This window comes from Vitis riparia, chromosome 3, assembly GCF_004353265.1.
Source record: "Vitis riparia cultivar Riparia Gloire de Montpellier isolate 1030 chromosome 3, EGFV_Vit.rip_1.0, whole genome shotgun sequence".
NCBI classification, from domain to species: Eukaryota; Viridiplantae; Streptophyta; class Magnoliopsida; order Vitales; family Vitaceae; genus Vitis; species Vitis riparia.
The window spans coordinates 2,209,107-2,228,555 of NC_048433.1; the positions used below are offsets into that span (position 1 = coordinate 2,209,107).

The following is a 19,449-nucleotide window of genomic DNA, read 5'->3' on the forward strand; positions in this document are numbered from 1 at the left end:
CGATATGCGATCCGGGTCCAATGACATGGTAAAATCTAGTCACTAAACAATGATATAAAAAAATGTTAATTTTTTTAAAGATTTAATGTTAATTTTTTGGCAAAATGAAATTTTATAATTTTATAAATATTTTATTCAAAAAAAAATAAAACTAATGTTTATATTAAAAATTAATTAACTACAAATTTTTAAAATTCAATTTCTTATCACACAACAAAGTAAAAACAAATATATTAAAAAATTACCCATTTAATATTTAGGGCTATATTATTTATAAAAAAAAAACATTCATTAGCTAATTTATGGCTATAGGGATAAAGATAATTTTTATTTTTATAATTTCTCCATAATTTTTTCACAAATAACATATTTCACCTTACATACAAATATTTGTAAATAAATTATAATAAATTCAAACAATTTTTTACAATAATATGAGGGAACTATGTGGGGGTGGTGGTGACAACAAATTCTAGTAGAGTAAAGGCGTTATGGACTTGGACTTTTCTAAGGTTACGTGCGACACTTAAACAATTCAAATATATACAGTAGCCGTTTTAGGTAAGTTTAAAAAGAATGTGTAAAAATTTAATGTCATTAAAATAATTTTATTTCATTTAAAGCAATTAAACTATCTTGAGATTAAAGTACCCCGAAAGTTGGTTTTAATTCTATGATGAAATGTTGAATTTGATGTAGCGAATAATGACATATGGGCTACTTAGAAATTAAAATTTGATGGGTTAGTTTAATAATTGTTGCAGTTAGCCAACTACCAAGATTTTTGGGAGCCAAGGTTGTTGAATGCCCAAGCCTGCAACCACCATGTCCTACCAAGTACCAACGTTAACATCATACATATGGAAATTGTTAATTTTAGGATTTATGAAATAATTAATTGTATGTTGTGATGTCAATGGGTTGGGTTGAGTTGTTGAACTGGGTTACCCTGGTGGCCCATATTGAGGTGGGTTACCCATTTAGCTATGTTTGGTCTCCAAAAGTTGAGAGAAAATGTAAGGAAAAGAAATATAAAAGAAAAATAGAAAAAATGAGAAAAAAATAAAAATAAAATTCTATAAATTATATTTATTTACTATTTCAAACTCATTTTATTATTTTATTTTATCGATAAAGATTAAATAATTTAAAAATACATAAATTTCTAATTAGTTTTAATTATATTTGATTTTTTTTTTTGTATTTTTTATAGGACAACTAATAATGAGAAAACCATTTTCCTTTTTTTTTTTCCTTAATATTTTCAGGAACCAAATATAATCTTAATTCTTTTTTAATAATTTATAGAAAATGATTAATTTTTATATTTTATTTTTTATGAAAAGTAAATATATATGAATGGGTGAGTAATGGTTTGATCCAAGTTTTTTTTTATAAAAAAATAAAATTAAAAAATAAAATATCATCTAGTTGTGTCCACTTCATGTAATAATGGATTTAGCCTAGTCATTTTGGAGTTGCAGCCATATTCTTTTTTTCTTTGAAGTTGATGACACAACTAACTCTCAAACCCTCCAATCTATCAACAATCTCCCCCTAATCACACCCTAGGGTTTGAACCTATGATTTGAACATATAACCTTAACTCTGATACCACTTGTAGGATCTCGGACACTACCAATTCTCCTAAAAGTAATTATTATCAAGAAATGCATATATCATGACTTTATAGTGCATTCACCCAAGTGCCCACGACATTCGAATACAAAAAGAGTTTATAAATGCAGTCAATCTTATGATCTGTTAACAATATATTATACAATGGATCAATATTGAAATTAACAAATTAAAAAGAGATAATAAAAAGTTGACATGATTTGGAGACTTTGAGAGGACGTGTTGTTCTAAAGCTACGATTGCTTCCCAACATGCGGTACCATCGATAGTTGCTTCAAGATATAACCGTAATAAGTCTCAATCATACAACTGTAACAAGTCTCAATTGTATTTTCTTTATGAACAGGAAAGACTAACTAAAGTCCAGGGATAAAAATATTATTTGGATTTTACATGGATATTTTGACAAAAATATATATATAAAAAAAATGATTCAAAAGTCATGGAAATACTATGACAAACTTAAAAAATATGATAAAATAAATAATAATACACACATTAAAATTATTTTGTAAATACAATTGACATAAATACGGTCAAAGATAGTAGTTATCAATTTCTTTTATAGAAAAAATTATCTTAAATTCCTTTAATATATTTATATTACATGTTTTATTACATTTTAAATAAAAAATTAAATCCATTTATATAAAATATTTTATTTGAGATTTAATTTTTAAATTTTTTTCACAAATTCATGGTTATAACTTTTTGTTATTAACATTAATTTATTTAAAAAGTTAAAATTATTAGAAATTATATTAATAATTTATCTTATCAAATTAATTTTAATTTATAAAACATTATAACTTCATTTTTTTATATATATATTTTAGAAATTTTCGAATAAATTTATATTTTTTTATATTGAGGCGGGTCCATTTATTTATTTTTTAATAAATTAAAGAAAATGAGTAATTTTTATGTTTTATTTTTATGAAAAGTACATTTATATTTATATTTTAAATATGTTTAAAAAATTATTTCTTTTTGTATATGAATTGGACGAGTAATGGTTTGATCCAAGTTAATCATCTAGGTGTATCCACCTCATGTAATAGTGGATTTAGCCTAATCATTTTGGAGTCATATTCTTTATTTTGAAACATGTGTCTAAATATATGATGTGTAGACTGGTGGAGGATTCACTTAGGTTATATTTGGTTTTGGAAAGTGTTATGGGTAGGAAAAAAAATGTTAAAGAAAATAAATTTTTTCATATTTGGTTTTATTATAATTATTTTTTTTTAAAAAAAGTTAAATATAATTAACATTATTAAAAAAATTATATTTTAAATTATTTAATCTATATAGAGGAATTAAATCTATGAAGTAATATATAAAAATAATTTATTCGACTTAAAATTTATTTATTTTTTCTTTTTATTTTTCTTCTTTATTTTCTTTGCCCCACATTTTCCTTCAAACTTTCCAATAACCAAACATAACTTTAAACTCTGATATACATTTTTTTTTTGTTAGGATATAATTACATGTTGGCATAAAACTCATGAATTTGAGCACATAAATTATACAATCGATAAAAATAAAAAAAGACACAACTGTAATAGTTGCTTCCCGAATTTAAGCACATAAATTATACAATCAATAATAATAATAATAATAATAATAATAAGATACAATTGTAATAGTTGCTTCCCAATGTTGACGGAGATAAAAAAAAAAAGTTGACTTAATTCAAAGACTTTGAGACGACATGTTGTTCTAAAGCTACTATCACTTCCCAATGTGTAGTACCAGTGATTGATAGTTGCTTCAAGATACAACTGTAATAGGTCTCAATCATATTTTCTTTATGAGTACGAAAGACAAACTAAAGTCCAAAGGTAAAAATATTATTTGGATTTTACATGGATGTTTTGACAAAAATATGCGAAAATGATTGAAAAGTCATGAAAATGTTTTGAAAAACTTCAAAAAATGACAAAATAAGTAAAAATACACATATTAAAGTTATTTTATAAATATAATTAGCGTAGGTATGATCAAATATAGTATTTATCAATCTTTTTTAGAAAAAATTATCTTAAATTCCTTTAATATATTTATGTTATATGTTTTATTACATTTTAAATAAAAAATTAAATCGATTTGTATAGACTATTTTATTTGACATTTAATTTCTAAAATTTTATTACAAATTTGTGGTTATAACTTTTTGTTATTAACATTGATTTATTTAAAAAATTAAAATTATTAGAAATTATATTAATAATTTATCTATCAAATTAATTTTAATTTATAAAATATTCGAAATTCATTATTATTTTTTATATATTTTATCAATTTTAGAATAAATTTATATTTTTAATATTTTAAAATAAAATATTTAAAATTAAAAAGATAAATATAAATAAATTTTAAAAGTAAAGTGATAATAATTTTTTTAAAATAGGATTAATGAGATAAATATGATAAATAATTCAAAAAGCAGAGATAATATAAAATAAAAGGGCAATATGAATTTAAAATAAAAACAAATTAGAAACAAATAATTATAAAAACATGGAAAATGATTTTTAAAAAACTTCAATTAAAAGATGGACATAAGAAAATATTGTTATAAACATAACCATAACCATAACCATAACCACAATTCTCATCAAAACTTATAAGTCTTACCCTAATATATGCCAATATTAAAGATTATCCATTGTAAATTAAGAGATTTTGGCTTACCAAATTAATTTGTATAAAATATTTTTATTTTATTTTTAAAAATAACTAAAATTTAAACTTTATTTTATCAAAATCCAACATTTTTCACCTTTAGGATTGGTTGGTTTACTGTGTTACAAACAAAGCTCGATGCAATAATCTTAGATGGCATAATCATCGTCTTTTGTTTATATTTTTTTTTATACATGACATTAAAGTTCTAAATTTGTTTATGTTTCTTTTTCGAGGCTTTTTTTTTTAATAATTTTTATTTTTTATTTATTTTGTTGTCTGCTCTTCACCCATCAATCGATAATACACATAAAAAATGTCTTAAGGTCTTAGCTTGATTCGCATTGTTAATGCATTGCATAATTTTTTATCAATTAAACAAAGTTCATACTATTAAGATATGATAAATGTAAGTCTATGCCAAAGTATAAGCCACATCTAGGTGTGATGTTATATGGGGCAGTCGAGAAGGATAAACGACAATGCATTGGTACCATCTCTGAGATCCATAAATCCCTTAAGATAAAGAATGAAGCATGGATTCTCCTAATAAACGGTGGGTCTTGCTCCTCCATATGAGTGTGGGACTGTTTCGTAAATGACAGAAACAGTGGGGCCCACCAAATTTTCCTATAAAAATTAGGATTATTTGATTTAAAAGGTCATTGAAAAGTCAAAATTTAAAATTTAACATTACCTCAGACAAAAATGTCATTATTATTTTATTATAAAAATAACCATTTTTTTTTAATATTTGAAATGATAAAGAATATTTATATCAAAATTTGATTATTTTTCAAGTAAAAACACGAGAATGTATCATTTCATCCCTTTATCCAATTAATTCTAGAAACTATCACATGTTCCAAGAAGGTATCGAAAAAAATAAAGGAAATTTGTTAGGAAAAATGATTATTTTTTATAAATATTTTGATATTATGGGAAAAGGTAATAAAAAAATATTAGGGTTATGTTTGACTTCTGAAAAAATTGGACGAAAATGTAAGAGAAAGAAAATAATGAAGAAAAGTATAAGAGAAGTAAAAAATAGATTTAAAGTTAATAAATGTTTTTAATATGTTTTTTGAAATTCATTTAATTTATTTTCTTTTATGATATAAAATATTAAATAATTTTTAAATATATAAATGTCTAACTAATTTTAATTATATTTTTATTTATTTCTAATTTTTTATAATACAACCCAATAAAAGAAAATTATTTTTCTTGATATATTTTTTCTTCTTTGCTTTTTAGAAATCAAGTATAGTAATTTTAATAAAAAATATTTAAAAAATAAAATTTCTCAAAAAAGAATTAAAGAAAATTATACTTGAAATATTTCTCCTTATTCTCTAAAAAGAGAAACTAAGACTATGTTTGGTTATCGAAAAATACTAAAGAAAGAAAACAAATGCAAAGAAAAATGATTTTTTTATGTTTGATTGTTCTATAAAAAAATATCAAAGAAAATAAAATATAATTAAAATTAATTAAAATTAAAGATATTTTTAAATTATTTAATTTTCATATCAATGAGTTAAAATAAATAAAATGAGTTTGTAGAAGCAAGTAAAAATAATTTATTAACTTTTAATCTATTTTTTTATTTTTCTTTACTTTTTATTTCCTTCTACTTTTCTTTCTATTACATTTTCCTTTAAATTTTTGGAGAATCAAACATAACCTAAATAAAATGATAATTTTATTTATTAAAAAAAATTATACTTGAAATATTATCAAAGTAATTCATAATTTCATATGAGTTATGTTTGGTTCGTAAAAAATATTAAGAAAAGAACAAAGAAAAAAATATTAAGGGAAATGATTTTATCCATTACACCATAAAAAAATAAGAAAGAATATCAAATATAAATAAAAGTAATAAAAATTATATATATTTAAATTATTTAACTTAATTTTTTTTTTCTCTTTATTTTTCTTTCCTTTGTATTTACTATTTTCATATAAAGTTCCCTGCAACCAAACATAGCCATAAGAGTATCGATATGACTAGCAGTTTGTCATATCATGAAAGTACATTGCCATTTCACTACCATTACCACATGCGTCTAAAAAGTGATTATTTCTAGAAAATGTGAGTGTTATTATTACTATTTTTTGTGGCTAGTGCTTGGTGCTTGTAGGTAGTAGCTTGTAAGCACAGAAAAATTTTCACATGGGATGTGGGTGCTGTCTCCTTTGTGGGTTTGGTATAAGAATAATACCTGTGAGCCTAACAAAACAAGCAAATGAATCCAACAACAACAATCCAAATAGTTTCTTAAAAAAAAAAAAAAAATTATTATTCCTTCAAAAAAAATTATTTAATAATGACTTTTTTTAACATAATAAAATTATTTTTTCAAAATCAACAAATCATGTATTTGACACTAATTTTAAAAAATATTTTTAATACTTTTAACACTTAAATAATAAAAAAAAATTAAATGTAAGATGAGTTAAAAGTACTTTTTAAAATCATTATAATCCATTTGATAATGATTTTACGAAGCCTTTTTTGTTATTTTAACACTTGCTATAAAATTTTTATCATTCAAGTGTTAGAGTGTGTTTGATAGTGATTCTATAAATTTTTTTAAAGTGTCAAAAATATTAAAATCGCTTTCCAAAATCATTATTAAACACTCTTAAAAATATTAAAAGTGCTTCTTAGAATCATTATGAGATAGATTCTAATTTTTTTTTACAATTCTTTTATTTTTAAAAAAATTATAAAAATCATTTCTATTATAATAAACATTTCCAAAATAATGTTTCAAATATCAAAATTAATAATTTTTCACACTATTTGTGAAATTTTCTTTTTAAGTTGAGTAAAGGCTTTTATATTTAGTGAAATAATTTTTTTTATAAAAAATGTTAAATAAAAAAGTTAAAAAATATTGTTTTTTTTTTTTTGTAAATAATTATTTGGTATTCAATAACTTTTTTTGCAATGTCAATATTATAATTTTTTTTTAAAATTATATCTTTAATTTCATCTTCAAATATATATTTTTTTATTTACCAAAGTTGACACTTTCTTCCCACCCCCCCTTTTTTTTCTTTCCATTTTTCGAAATTCCATGACTTATAAGCAACTTGACCATGAAAAAGTCCACATGCAAACAAAGGAACCCAAGTCTTGTTTATTACAAGCTTTTACTTTGAAAGGGAAAACTCCATGAATGAGGAAGTCAATTGCCGTTTCAGCCAAACAAAACGTCCATTTCAATCCCATTTGACACATAAATTATTCACCACTAGCTTATGTCTTTTCAATACACACCTTTCTCCCAGTTCTCTTTCCTTAATCAATCAATTAATTAATCTTAATTCCATTAAAAAATACCCACTAATTAATTAATCACTATCAACAACCCCTTTGACAATTTCTGAGGGTTAGGTGAATCACACATCTTCTCACCACACGTCACCTTCATTAATTAATGTTTAATTAAAAATTATTCAATATGTTATGCCAATTGAAGCTTTTATACAAATATGATAAATTTAAGAACATAAAAATAAAATAATCATGATACACGACGGTTTAACGTGGTTAGACCAACTATACTTATATCAACAGATGAGAGAGAATCTTTCCATTATATCATATAAAATATTACAAATAATAGAATTAGATACAACTATTGAATTCCCGAAACATTTCATATTTCCTACTTAAACTACAAATCTTTTTGCTCCATTAGGTATCTCTCGATCTTCCTCATATCTTTATTTAGCTCATATAATTTTTATAAACTTATTTTCATCATTTTTTCCTAAGAAACCCTTTTTAGTATCATATTTAACAACTTCATCCAATTCAACTTACATATGTATGAAGTAAAAATATGATCAAAATATGAAAATTTTGGGTTGATACCATAAATATATTTTAAAATTATTTATCTTTGTGACATAATTTCATAAAATCATTAATAAAAAAACTTTGGATAAAAAATGAGAATTGAATGGGTGGACGACTTAATTTAGTATACTAATTAAAAATTTGAGATAAAGGAAGTAAAGGGTATGCAAATTAAGTCTTCGCTTTATTAACATATTGGTAAGCATCGTGTATATTGAGTCATCATTTGTCATTACTATTTTTAATATATTAGAAGGTAGTTTTTTTTAGTAAAAAAATATCACAAAATATATGATAAAAAAAATAAAAAATAGGTTTTATTTAAAAAATTAAAATGTTAATTACTCCAAAAATCATCCATTTCAAATTTATTAAATTTAGAATTTGAATATTAATATATATATATATATATATATAGATTTGCCAAGAGGCAGTGGAGGAATCTGCGGTGACCTAAAATGTTGAAGAACAACGCCGGCACTCAAACAATATTGGAAACCGTTAGTTTTGACTTCAAAACGACGTCGTACCGGGACAATGGGTCGTGCTCTCCCACGCTCCATAACGCACGTGGAGCACACACGGCTACCTATAGGCCTTCCGGGACTTGTTGCTTCAATCAAGCGCTTTGTTCAGGTGTGAGTGAAGAAACGTGATGCCTTGGAAGCACGTGGGGGTCACGTGATGAGAGAGAACACTACAAAGATCTTGCCGGAAAGAAATGATAAAGAAGGGAGAATGCCTGTGAAAAACACTCGCACCTGTTTTAACCAACCATGTGATTAAACGTGGCAAGCATCAAGTGGCTCATCGTATCGTGGGTCCAACTCTTACTTGCATGACAAGTTGATGAAGTATTCCATGATGCCTTTCTTATAATCAATTTTTTAAAAAATAAAATTTCTGGAAAAAACTCAAATTATAGAAAAGATAAGTACAATAACTTCCATGTGAGTGATTAACACGCTAGAGGAACCACTCAGATTTACGCGCGGTTCGTTCTGGGAGGTGTGGGGCCTACAGGAGTAGAAATCCACTATGTTTTTATCTCCGATGGGAAGGTATTATATGAGAACGTCGTCGTCCTCGCAGAGGCGTTGGAGATGTTCTCAGTTAGGCCACCATCACCACCACCAGCTCCACCGCTGTCTCTCCCCGTGCCTCTCTTTCGCTCTTCACAATGAAGAAGAAGAACCGCGAAGCAGCCTCCGGACTCCGCCTCCTGCTCCTCCGGCGCCGCCGGTTACAGTCTCGCCTCCGCCTCCTCGCTCCGGTGGTCTCCGCCGTGTCCGGCGTCATTCTCCTTCTCTTCGCGCTGTTCACTTTCCTTGCTCCGGCTCCGATCAGCAGAAATGAGCTCCTCTTCCGCCGGAACAGCTCGGTACTTCTCTCTCTTTGAATTTTCTCAGCTTCGTTTCTCCTCGTTCTTAACTCCTCTCTTCTGATTCTCGAGATTGTGGCGTGTTTTCTTGGTGTTTTGTGTGTTTAGTTGAGCAGTGGATTGGAGGCTCAATCGAGTGCCGATCGGGACGTTGTATTTCGTGTTCCGGTTGGTTTTTGATTTGGTCGCTTCGTTTGGATCTTGCTTCGGTTTTGTGTATTGGTTTGATTTTTGTTTTTTGGATTGGTTAGGCTACTGGAGGGAGTTTAGGTAATGATATGTGGACTTCGAGGTTATCGAAATTCTACTATGGTTGCAGTAATGCTAGCGTTAAGTTCTCCAGTGAGTATCTTTCTGTTCTAGGCCTTGAGCTTTGTTAGGATTTTGAGGAATGAGTCTAAGTTTATCAGAATATTGCTGTTATTTTTCTTGCCATGACATTAATTTCCATTGTTAAGTGGTGGACTGAATCAGTTTTCTATCAGAAAATGTTGTTTAGTTTTGATCAAAATTTTGGTTTATATAGCAACTTCTGTGTATTGATTTGGTGTTCATTTGTATTGCCATATGTTACAGAAGTTGGTGTCAGCACACAACGGAATAGATACTTGTTGATTGCTACCAGTGGAGGCTTAAATCAACAAAGAACAGGGGTAACTTTCTTTCAATTAATTAACGAGTTTTTTGTTTATAAGTTCCTGTTTATTAATTAAAATAATATTCAAAATTAAATTGATGTTTCTGTTGAATACGCCTTGCATTCCATTATACTCCCCTGTTGGTGCAAGTTTTGAATTTGAAATGAGCATTCAACTTCTGAATTTGAAATGAACATCTGCTGCTGTTTTGTTGTTGTTGCATTCCAGATGTGCGTTAGAACATATGTTAGCTTGCCTATACATTCATGCCATTTGAAAAATTTTTAGGCATCTATTTGGCACTAAAAACTAGGCAAATGTCTTGTTACGTGGTTTTCAGACATTGTTCTTTGCTCTATGAGTAAGGAACTTTCAACCCCATTATTCCTTTGGCATGGTTGGATACTGTTCAGGCAATGTTCTCGGTCCTTTAGAGCACCAAAGGATGAGAATTAGCTGCTTGATTTGCATCTATACTATTTTTTAATGAATAATAGCTCAATTCATGATTGAAGCAACGGTTTTATGATATGATCTAGTGATTTTTTTCTTTAACATGAACACAACTGTTCATCTGTATGATTTTTTATTGTCAGTGAATGTATGGGTCTCAAATTTACTTATGACCAGAACTAGTTGATAGGAGGTATTACTGTTGTGCTTGTTGACCAAACATACTTCACTCATCATTAGAACAATGTGGAGGTTTATAATGGTTGTGTTACTAATTTAGTTTTTTATCCTGAGTATGTTATATCCATCATGGCTGCAGATAACAGATGCAGTTGTTGCAGCTCGTATTTTGAATGCCACTCTTGTTGTTCCCAAGTTGGACCAGAAATCTTTTTGGAAGGATAGCAGGTCTGTTTTCACATTTGCATATTAACTTACCAACTGCTTAAATCAAAGGAAATATATATGTTGTGCATTTATATGTGATGTGGTGTTTGGTGCAGCAACTTTGCTGAAATCTTTGATGCGGATTGGTTTATTTCATTTCTATCAAAAGATGTTAAAATCATTAAACAGCTTCCTAAAGAGGGAAGGAAGATTATGGCTCCATATACCATGCGTGTTCCAAGGAAGTGCACTCCAAGTTGCTATCAGAAACGTGTCTTACCTGTTCTCACTAAAAAGCATGTAAGTAACTAATTCCTTATAAAAAAAATTGAATACTTTACTTTTCATACAGAATTTTAATAGATTGGCTCCTTTGTGTTTTTATGTTCTGACATTTGGTTCTCCTTCCATGTCATGATTCCATTGCAGACAGTAGAACATAGCACTAGATGATGGCATGCAAATCCCTCAACAAAACTTATTTTTCCTTTTCTTTCAGAATCCTGTCTTTTGTGAGCATGGCTTTGTACTGGATGGGTGCCAGAAAAATAACCCAAGCTGTGGGAACCAAGTGTTCCAGTTTTAATTGGTCCATCAGGATCAACCAGTACCCAAAATTTGGATTTTCAGTTAAAACTGTAAGGGTCTTTAATTGTTGGTCCGACATACAAACTCATAAGTTAGACAAGCAATTTGGACTTTCTGTTAAAACTGTTAATGGTCTATTGTTGGTCCAGAATATAAATTTATAAGTTAGACTATGCATGGTCTAATGTAGAATGATGTGTTCAGGTAAAAGATGTAAAGTGATAACTGATAAGTAAGGCCATGCAATACCCATATATAAAAACTGTCTGTGCAAATGACTGTATTTGGGAAGACCTCAGAATGGTCTAGTTTTCTAATCTTGGAGAAAATAAGGGAATTATGATTTTGATGAATTGGAAAGGCAGGTTTGTAAGAAAGCCTACCTGAGTGACTCTTCTGAATATCTCTTCATTTTCATATTTTGAGTCCAATGAGTAACTAAATTCTTTTATGCCATATTAATCGCACAATGTTCTTAAGATAGTTATAAGATATGTGAAAGGATAAGCTGGTCTTGCATGACAGATTCTTCCATTTTTTGGGGCTTAATAGAAGTTTATGATTTTATTTGTATGCGCCAGAATTGACAATTGCTGGCTGTACTTTCCTTGGTGCAGGCTGTTCAGCTCACTAAGTTTGATTATAGGCTTTCAAATAGGCTGGACATGGATTTACAAAAGCTGAGATGTAGAGTTAACTACCATGCTTTGAAATTTACCGATTCAATTCTTGAAATGGGTAAAAAGTTGGTTGAGAGGATGAGGATGAAAAGCAAGCATTTCATTGCCCTGCATTTGAGGTAAGTTACAGTACTTAACCATGTGTTGGCGGCAAGTTTTTTGCTTTTCTTTCTTCCTTATATTCTATTCCTTGTTATTTTGAAATTATGTTGTAAATTTCCTCACCACATTGGACTACCTGTGTGTACATATAGTGCAAATGTATTTTTTTGAGGTTATCAACAACCGTCTTAATTTCCAATGCGTAATACGTAATAAGTGGGTGTGTGTGTGTACGTATCAGTATAGAACTTGAATGTATATGGTTTTTGAAATAGGGAAACTTCGTTTTGATTGTATTCCAGCTGCATTGAACAGGGTTTTCATGGATTTTTCTTTTAAGGTTTTCATTATACAATGAGAAAATTTCTTATGGATGTTCATTGTCATAGGTTTGAACCTGATATGCTTGCATTCTCTGGATGCTATTATGGTGGAGGAGAAAAAGAAAGGACAGAACTGGGCGCATTAAGGAAGAGGTGGAAAACTTTACATGTGAGGCTCCATGAGTTTTAAGAGATATCATGCAATGCCAACTATAGATAAAGCATGCTTTGACACATTCTTTTGGAATTTTATTCAGATACGCAACCCTGATAAGGAAAGGAGGCAGGGAAAATGCCCCCTCACTCCAGAGGAAGTTGGTCTTATGCTGAGAGCATTGGGCTTTGGTAGTGATGTTCACATCTATGTGGCATCTGGTGAAGTATACGGAGGTGAAACAACATTAGCACCCCTCAAGGCACTCTTCCCAAATTTCCATTCAAAAGATACTATAGCCAGTGAGGAAGAGCTGGCCCCATTTTCGTCCTTTTCTTCTCGTATGGCTGCCCTAGACTTCATTGTTTGTGATGAAAGTGATGTTTTTGTCACCAACAACAATGGCAACATGGCTAGAATGTTGGCTGGACGAAGGTATGTGATTTTTTATTTCACGTCTGTGGAAGCAAATTACAAGGATGTGAGGAAAAACTTTTAATACTCTCCTTAATACCCATTAACCCATCTACAATGAAGGTGGGATTTAATCCAAAGTCTCTAAGTTGGCAACTTATTTAAGTTTTTTCTTCATTCTTTAGTGTAATCACTCTTAAACAGCGATTTTCATGTTCAAGTACCTCATTTTGGAACCAAGCAACCCCTGTTTTTGGTTGAGAACAGGGCCTGAAAGAAAAATATTGTTGATTACTGCATCAATTGACATTAGTGTCTATCAAATGTCATTCTTCGCTGGAGTTTTTCCTCTGAGCATACTCTTATTCTGGGTTCTGGTAGAGGTCACAAGCAACTCAAACTGGTCACTTTCTAATCAAATGTGTTTTGTTCATTGCAGGAGATACTTTGGCCATAAACCCACAATCCGACCCAATGCTAAAAAGCTCTATCGCTTGTTCATGAATCGAAATAACATGACATGGGAAGAGTTCGCCTCTGGGGTGCGAAGTCGTCAAATTGGCTTCATGGGGGAGCCAAATGAGGTAAGGCCTGGCAGGGGCGAGTTTCATGAAAACCCGTCCTCCTGCATATGTGAACTTCCCGAAGCCAAGGCCAGAGGAGATTTAGGTTCTAAAGTACAGGCTAATGTCGGGACTGAGGACCTGAGCACAGGGAAGGATAGTGAACAGGCGGATGAGCAGCCAACTGAGGATGAGCATGATTGGATTGATATGGACTATTCAGAGAATGAAAATGGCCTTCAAGGGAAAGGGTCCCTCAACCTAACAGACTCAGATTTGGGCGGTCTTCTCAAGGCCGATCCCCAGCCAGAATTGGAAGAGATGTTCTCGGACTAAATGAATGAACCAACATTTCCCTTGGGCAGAGCTGTATGGTGTACCTAGCCCATTCTTACATCAAATTCTTTGGGTCATATTTTGTTACCCCTTCACATTTGCTTCCATGATTTCTTATCAAAGAGGCAGTGGCAAAAAAACATTTTTTGTATATAAGAGCCGTTGGCAATTGGGCGATTGAATCCGAGTCCTGCAAGTAACAGCTCAGTAGCAAGGCAGAAACATCGGGCACCTGTCTGAAGACCAGGGTCATGGAAAAAAAAGTGGAATTTGCGGTGTTTTTCCTAGAAAAGTTGTATTTATAGAGGCGTGGATGAAAAGATTGGTTTAGGAAATGCAAAGCTCTTTTTTTTTTTTATCTGTCCAATTTTCTTTTTTTATAAGTTTAGTGGCGCGAGAAAGAATCAGGAAAACGTAGAGATCCTAAATAGGGTAAGAAAGAAAATTAAATATAATTAAAGTTAAATGTTTTTTTAATTTTTTATGTAAAAATAAATGAATAAATTTGAAATAATATATAAAAATAAATTATTTTATTTGAATCAATATTTTACTTTTTCTTTCTTTTATCTTTTTAATTTTCTATTTATCATATTTTTGGGAATCCAATAAATTGTAAGAGAAAATGGAAAAATAACTGGGAGAGGTGTTAATAATCAAGTGGCCATAGCCTCTACACTTGAGCTGGCAGCGGGCGTCATCTGCTTCGAGCACCGACGTGGCAAAATCCACATCTATTGTTCCCCTTCTTATTTCTCTTTTTCCCAAAAAAACCAAAAAAAACCGTTTTTTTCCCTCAGCAATGGCGTCGAAGCTCCCAACACAACTGGCCACTGCTCGCAGTCTGGACTCTCATGGCCACCATTCCAAGCCCAAACCCTCCTCACTCTCGTGGCGCACCACCCTCTCTTCAAACGGTGTCGTTCCATCCCCTCTCACTTCTTCCAATTTGTCCTTTAACGGTCTTCCAAAACGATCTGTTTTGCCTGTGGTGAGGTGCAGCGGTGCGGCGGTGAATCTGGGGCCGGGGACCCCGGTGAGGTCGACGAGTGTGCTGGTGGTTGGGGCGACGGGGACGCTGGGGAGGCAGGTGGTGAGAAGGGCTCTGGATGAAGGGTATGATGTGAGGTGCCTTGTTAGGCCCAGACCTGCTCCTGCTGACTTTCTTCGTGATTGGGGTGCCATTGTTGTTAATGTATATCCTCTCTCTCTCTCTCTCTTTCTCTCTCTTATTTTCTGGGCTTGAATGTTCATCTATTGATGGGTTGTTCTTGGATTTGAGCTTTTGTTTGTTGCTGATTGTTGTTGGGGATGTCTATGTGATGAAAAGAGTGAAGACCCTCGCTGTACTGTTGATTTTAATGTGGGGTTTTCTATTTTTATTTTTATTTTTGAATTGTAGTAGTACTTTTAGACTTGATGATTTTGCCTTATAGTAAATTTAATGACATTGTTGTTTGTCATAATTCAAGTGATTCGGGTGCCACTGTTGACAATATATTGTGGTTGCTGTTGGGTTGCGCTTGTGATCAAAAGAGTCTTGACCTTTGTTCTAATTTTGGTTGTAATATGAGATTTTTTTTTTCCATTGTCAGTATTCTTTTAGATTGGGTGATTTTACCATTTAGTAGATTCAATTTGGTTGCTTTTTATTATCATTTAATTGATTGGAATGCCACTATGGTCGTTGCATGCCTCTCTTTGTGTTCCCAATTGTTTATTTGTTAATGGGTCTTTCTTGTTTTGAACATTTTGTTTGCTTATTGTTATTGCCCATGTCATTATGATCAAAAGATTCAACACCCACTGTTCCGGTCTTTGTTTTAATGTGGGATTTTTTAAAAAGAAAGGAAAAAATGATGGGCATGCTTGAGGCTTGATGATTTTGCCATTAGGTGGATTTCAGTGTTAATTCTTGTCTGTTGATTGCTATTGATTATATCAGTATGAAGAAAAGAACCAGGAATGTACCCATTTATCTAATTTTGATTCTAATGGGGGCAACTTTTTAAAGATTACCATTCTTCTTTCTGATTTGCTCATTTTTTCATGTAGTAGATTCAAATTTCCTTATCAGTCTTGTTTCTTATCATTAAAGTGATTATGGGAGTGCCCTGAATTTGGTTTGGATGGAGAAAGGCCCCCTTTCTCTGTTACAGATGCTTGGTATTGCTTCACATCTCATTTGCAAGATATATTTATGTTGTTTCAAAATGTAATTGTTTCCTGCAGCATCTGAATTAGTTGCAAACTTTGGAGTGGCAAATTTTACTTTACTGTCTAAAGGTTTTGGCACTGAAAATCAAGTTTATTTTGAGCAGGCTGATTTAACCAAACCAGAGACCATACCTGCAACATTGGTTGGCATTCACACAGTCATCGACTGTGCAACAGGGCGTCCAGAAGAGCCTATAAAAACGGTAAGTATCAGATTGAAGTTTTGAAGCATTCCTTCATTAAAATTACATTAGCATAGATGTTTTGAGTATGAAGGAAGTGTGCTTTGCAATACTGGGATTCCAATCCACTGATATGCTAAGTGGTGAAGGATTATTGGGTAGGTCAAGTTCCTTTGAGACTTGTGTGCTGCTGAACTTTTAGTTCTACAGATTTTTTGGCAGTGAAGATACATGTCCTTGCAATATTAGCTGCCCATCTCATTTGGGCCTTTCTCTTGTCAGTCATTTGAACATCATTTTGCAATTTACATGAAGTTACAAAAGCTAATGAAATGACGTAACAATCATGTTGGTATTTTTAGTAACAAATCAAGTGCTGCCCCCTGCTCATATATCTTCACTCTCAAATTTTATTCTCATGAAAACTATTTATTTAGATTCAACCTAATTTATATAATTTCTTGGACATAAATGATGCTGACAGAACTAGTTGATAGGATCTTCTTTTGTATGTCTGCATGTCCTGGCCTTCTATGAAATTGGGTGAAAGGAGGAAAGAGGGATGGTGTTTCTCCTTCATTTGGAGCCTGTATGAAATTATATGTTTCTCGATGTGTGACATCCACTATGTTCATGAAGTCACCATCATTTTTTATAAGCTTTGTAATGGTTTTTTGGCCTTATCTAATCCATTTTTCTGTTTAGGTAGACTGGGAAGGAAAAGTTGCTCTTATACAATGTGCAAAAGCAATGGGAATCCAGAAGTATGTGTTCTTCTCCATTCACAACTGTGAGAACCATCCTGAAGTTCCATTAATGGAAATCAAGTATTGCACTGAGAAGTTTCTTCAGGACATAGGCCTAACCCACATCATAATCCGGTTGTGTGGTTTCATGCAGGTATATTTCACCCAAATAGAAGTTCTTGCAAGTGCTTATAATCTTGTTACTGAAAATGGTTGTACAATATGTGACATAAGTGGCAGGTAGTTCACTGAAATGTACTTATATGTAATATTATACATATAAAAGCATGTAGTAATTATATACACATGTCGATGACTCTTTCTCGTTTCAAAAAGTCTTGTATTGTTCTTTTCCTTTCTCTTCTGATATAATCTTTTTGTTACTAAGCACAAATGCTTGTTGCCAATGTGTTCAGGGCCTAATTGGGCAGTATGCAGTACCTATACTAGAAGAGAAATCTGTGTGGGGAACAGATGCTACCACACGAATAGCATATATGGATACTCAGGTTAAATTGCTTCTGCGACTAGTTTCTCAAGGTTGACTGTGTTGGATTATTATCTTCATCATGGTATCTAAACATGTCAAATTTTCCAGGATATTGCTCGGTTGACATTTATAGCCTTGCGCAATGAGAAAATTAATGGGAAGCTTCTCACATTTTCTGGGCCCCGTGCATGGACAACACAAGAGGTACAAAATATTATTTTTAATGTCATCATTCTTGATACTATTGACTCTTTATAAAGGTAAAAAACCCATTAATCAACCTTATTACATGTTAATTGGTCAGCCCTTTCAATTGACCTATCAAAAAAGAAAAAGAGAAAAGGGGGAAAAATTTCGGAGCCTTACTCAATACTCTTGATTTTTGTTTGAATGTCTCTTAAAGTCTATTGATTACTCAGAAAATATAGGCTTACCACTGTTGTAAAGATTCATTAGTTTTCTTTTCTTTTACATTGAATTGTTTGGAATCAGTGGGAGTTTTCATCTTAGTAGTTTCATCAATCACCTGCAGTCTATGATTTAGAAAGGGCTAGTGCCTTAGGATAAAAACAAATGGTGTAGCTGCATCTTTCTTGTGTTAAAAGTGTTCTCTTGGCTTTAGGTGATTACATTGTGTGAGAGGCTTGCTGGCCAAGATGCAAATGTAACTACAGTCCCTGTATCTGTCTTGAAATTGACTCGCCAACTGACCCGATTGTTTGAGTGGACAAATGATGTTGCAGATCGATTAGCATTTTCAGAGGTAGTAGATTCTTTTCACACTCTCTACTGTTGGTAGTTAAGTTCATGAAAAGCAGTGGAATTCAGATACATGAACATAAACAGATTCTTAATTTCATGATTACCATTTTTGGCTAGACCTTGAAGATAGATAGTCTTTCACATTCTTGATGGAACTATTGCATATAATTGAGGCTGATGGCTTGTCTGGGGGCATTTCTAGGTTCTTACTAGTGATACTGTTTTCTCGACTTCGATGACTGAGACGTATGATCTGCTTGGTGTGGATCCAAAAGACATAGTTACACTGGAGAAATATTTGCAAGATTACTTCACAAACATACTGAAGAAATTGAAAGACCTCAAAGCACAATCAAAGCAAAGTGACTTTTACATCTGAAAGAAGACCCTTTTTCGTAATTGTACATGAAGCTATGTATGTATCGACAAATTTGATACCTCATAACAACTATGCAGAGCCATGTCTTTCTTTCGGGACACCCCCTCTCATCCCTTTTCATGTTCTCATCTGTACCATCCCATACCATGGGAAAAGTAACAATTACAATGTTGAGACACATACCTTATTTATCTTTATTGTTCATTTTGGAGTTGTATAATAGAAGAAAATGTGGATTTCCTTTGATTTCTGCTTGCACCTATGCATATGATAGGCTAGATATTAGCATGGGCTGGACTTTGGTCTAGGTTTCTCCATTTTTTTTTTTTTTGATAGGTAAAGAAAAGTCGTATAAAAAGTAAAGAGGAGAAACCGAAAAAAATGCCCTCAGAGTATACATGAAGTATACAAATGAAGCCTAAAGGCTCAAAACAGAGGGGGAAGGACA

General features: G+C 31.3%; 2 protein-coding genes across 2 annotated transcripts; both read left to right on the top strand.

Annotated features, from left to right (window-relative positions):
* The first annotated feature begins 9,291 nt into the window (after positions 1 to 9,291).
* Positions 9,292 to 14,583, top strand: LOC117908543 (O-fucosyltransferase 16-like). Its single transcript, XM_034822183.1, has 10 exons — positions 9,292 to 9,587; positions 9,696 to 9,755; positions 9,839 to 9,929; positions 10,164 to 10,240; positions 10,998 to 11,086; positions 11,182 to 11,365; positions 12,271 to 12,452; positions 12,825 to 12,927; positions 13,016 to 13,347; positions 13,766 to 14,583. The coding sequence occupies exons 1-10, from the start codon at positions 9,387 to 9,389 to the stop codon at positions 14,223 to 14,225; spliced, it is 1,779 nt and encodes a 592-aa protein (XP_034678074.1). The 5' UTR covers positions 9,292 to 9,386; the 3' UTR covers positions 14,226 to 14,583.
* Positions 14,584 to 14,997: 414 nt separating this feature from the next.
* LOC117909102 (protein HIGH CHLOROPHYLL FLUORESCENCE PHENOTYPE 244, chloroplastic) lies at positions 14,998 to 19,247 on the top strand. Its single transcript, XM_034823007.1, has 7 exons — positions 14,998 to 15,420; positions 16,547 to 16,645; positions 17,330 to 17,524; positions 17,787 to 17,879; positions 17,969 to 18,064; positions 18,483 to 18,623; positions 18,825 to 19,247. Exons 1-7 carry the CDS (start codon positions 15,028 to 15,030, stop codon positions 18,999 to 19,001), a joined length of 1,194 nt encoding a protein of 397 aa, XP_034678898.1. The 5' UTR covers positions 14,998 to 15,027; the 3' UTR covers positions 19,002 to 19,247.
* Positions 19,248 to 19,449: the final 202 nt, after the last annotated feature.

Excerpts from the sequence above, each read along its gene's own strand:
- LOC117908543 (XM_034822183.1), top strand. The coding sequence starts at position 9,387 with ATGAAGAAGAAGAACCGCGAAGCAGCCTCCGGACTCCGCCTCCTGCTC. Across the intron at positions 9,756-9,838 it reads ACGTTGTATTTCGTGTTCCG|GCTACTGGAGGGAGTTTAGG; the intron begins GTTGGTTTTTGA and ends TGGATTGGTTAG. Across the intron at positions 13,348-13,765 it reads AGAATGTTGGCTGGACGAAG|GAGATACTTTGGCCATAAAC; the intron begins GTATGTGATTTT and ends TGTTCATTGCAG.
- LOC117909102 (XM_034823007.1), top strand. The coding sequence starts at position 15,028 with ATGGCGTCGAAGCTCCCAACACAACTGGCCACTGCTCGCAGTCTGGAC. Across the intron at positions 15,421-16,546 it reads GGGGTGCCATTGTTGTTAAT|GCTGATTTAACCAAACCAGA; the intron begins GTATATCCTCTC and ends TATTTTGAGCAG. Across the intron at positions 18,624-18,824 it reads ATCGATTAGCATTTTCAGAG|GTTCTTACTAGTGATACTGT; the intron begins GTAGTAGATTCT and ends GGGCATTTCTAG.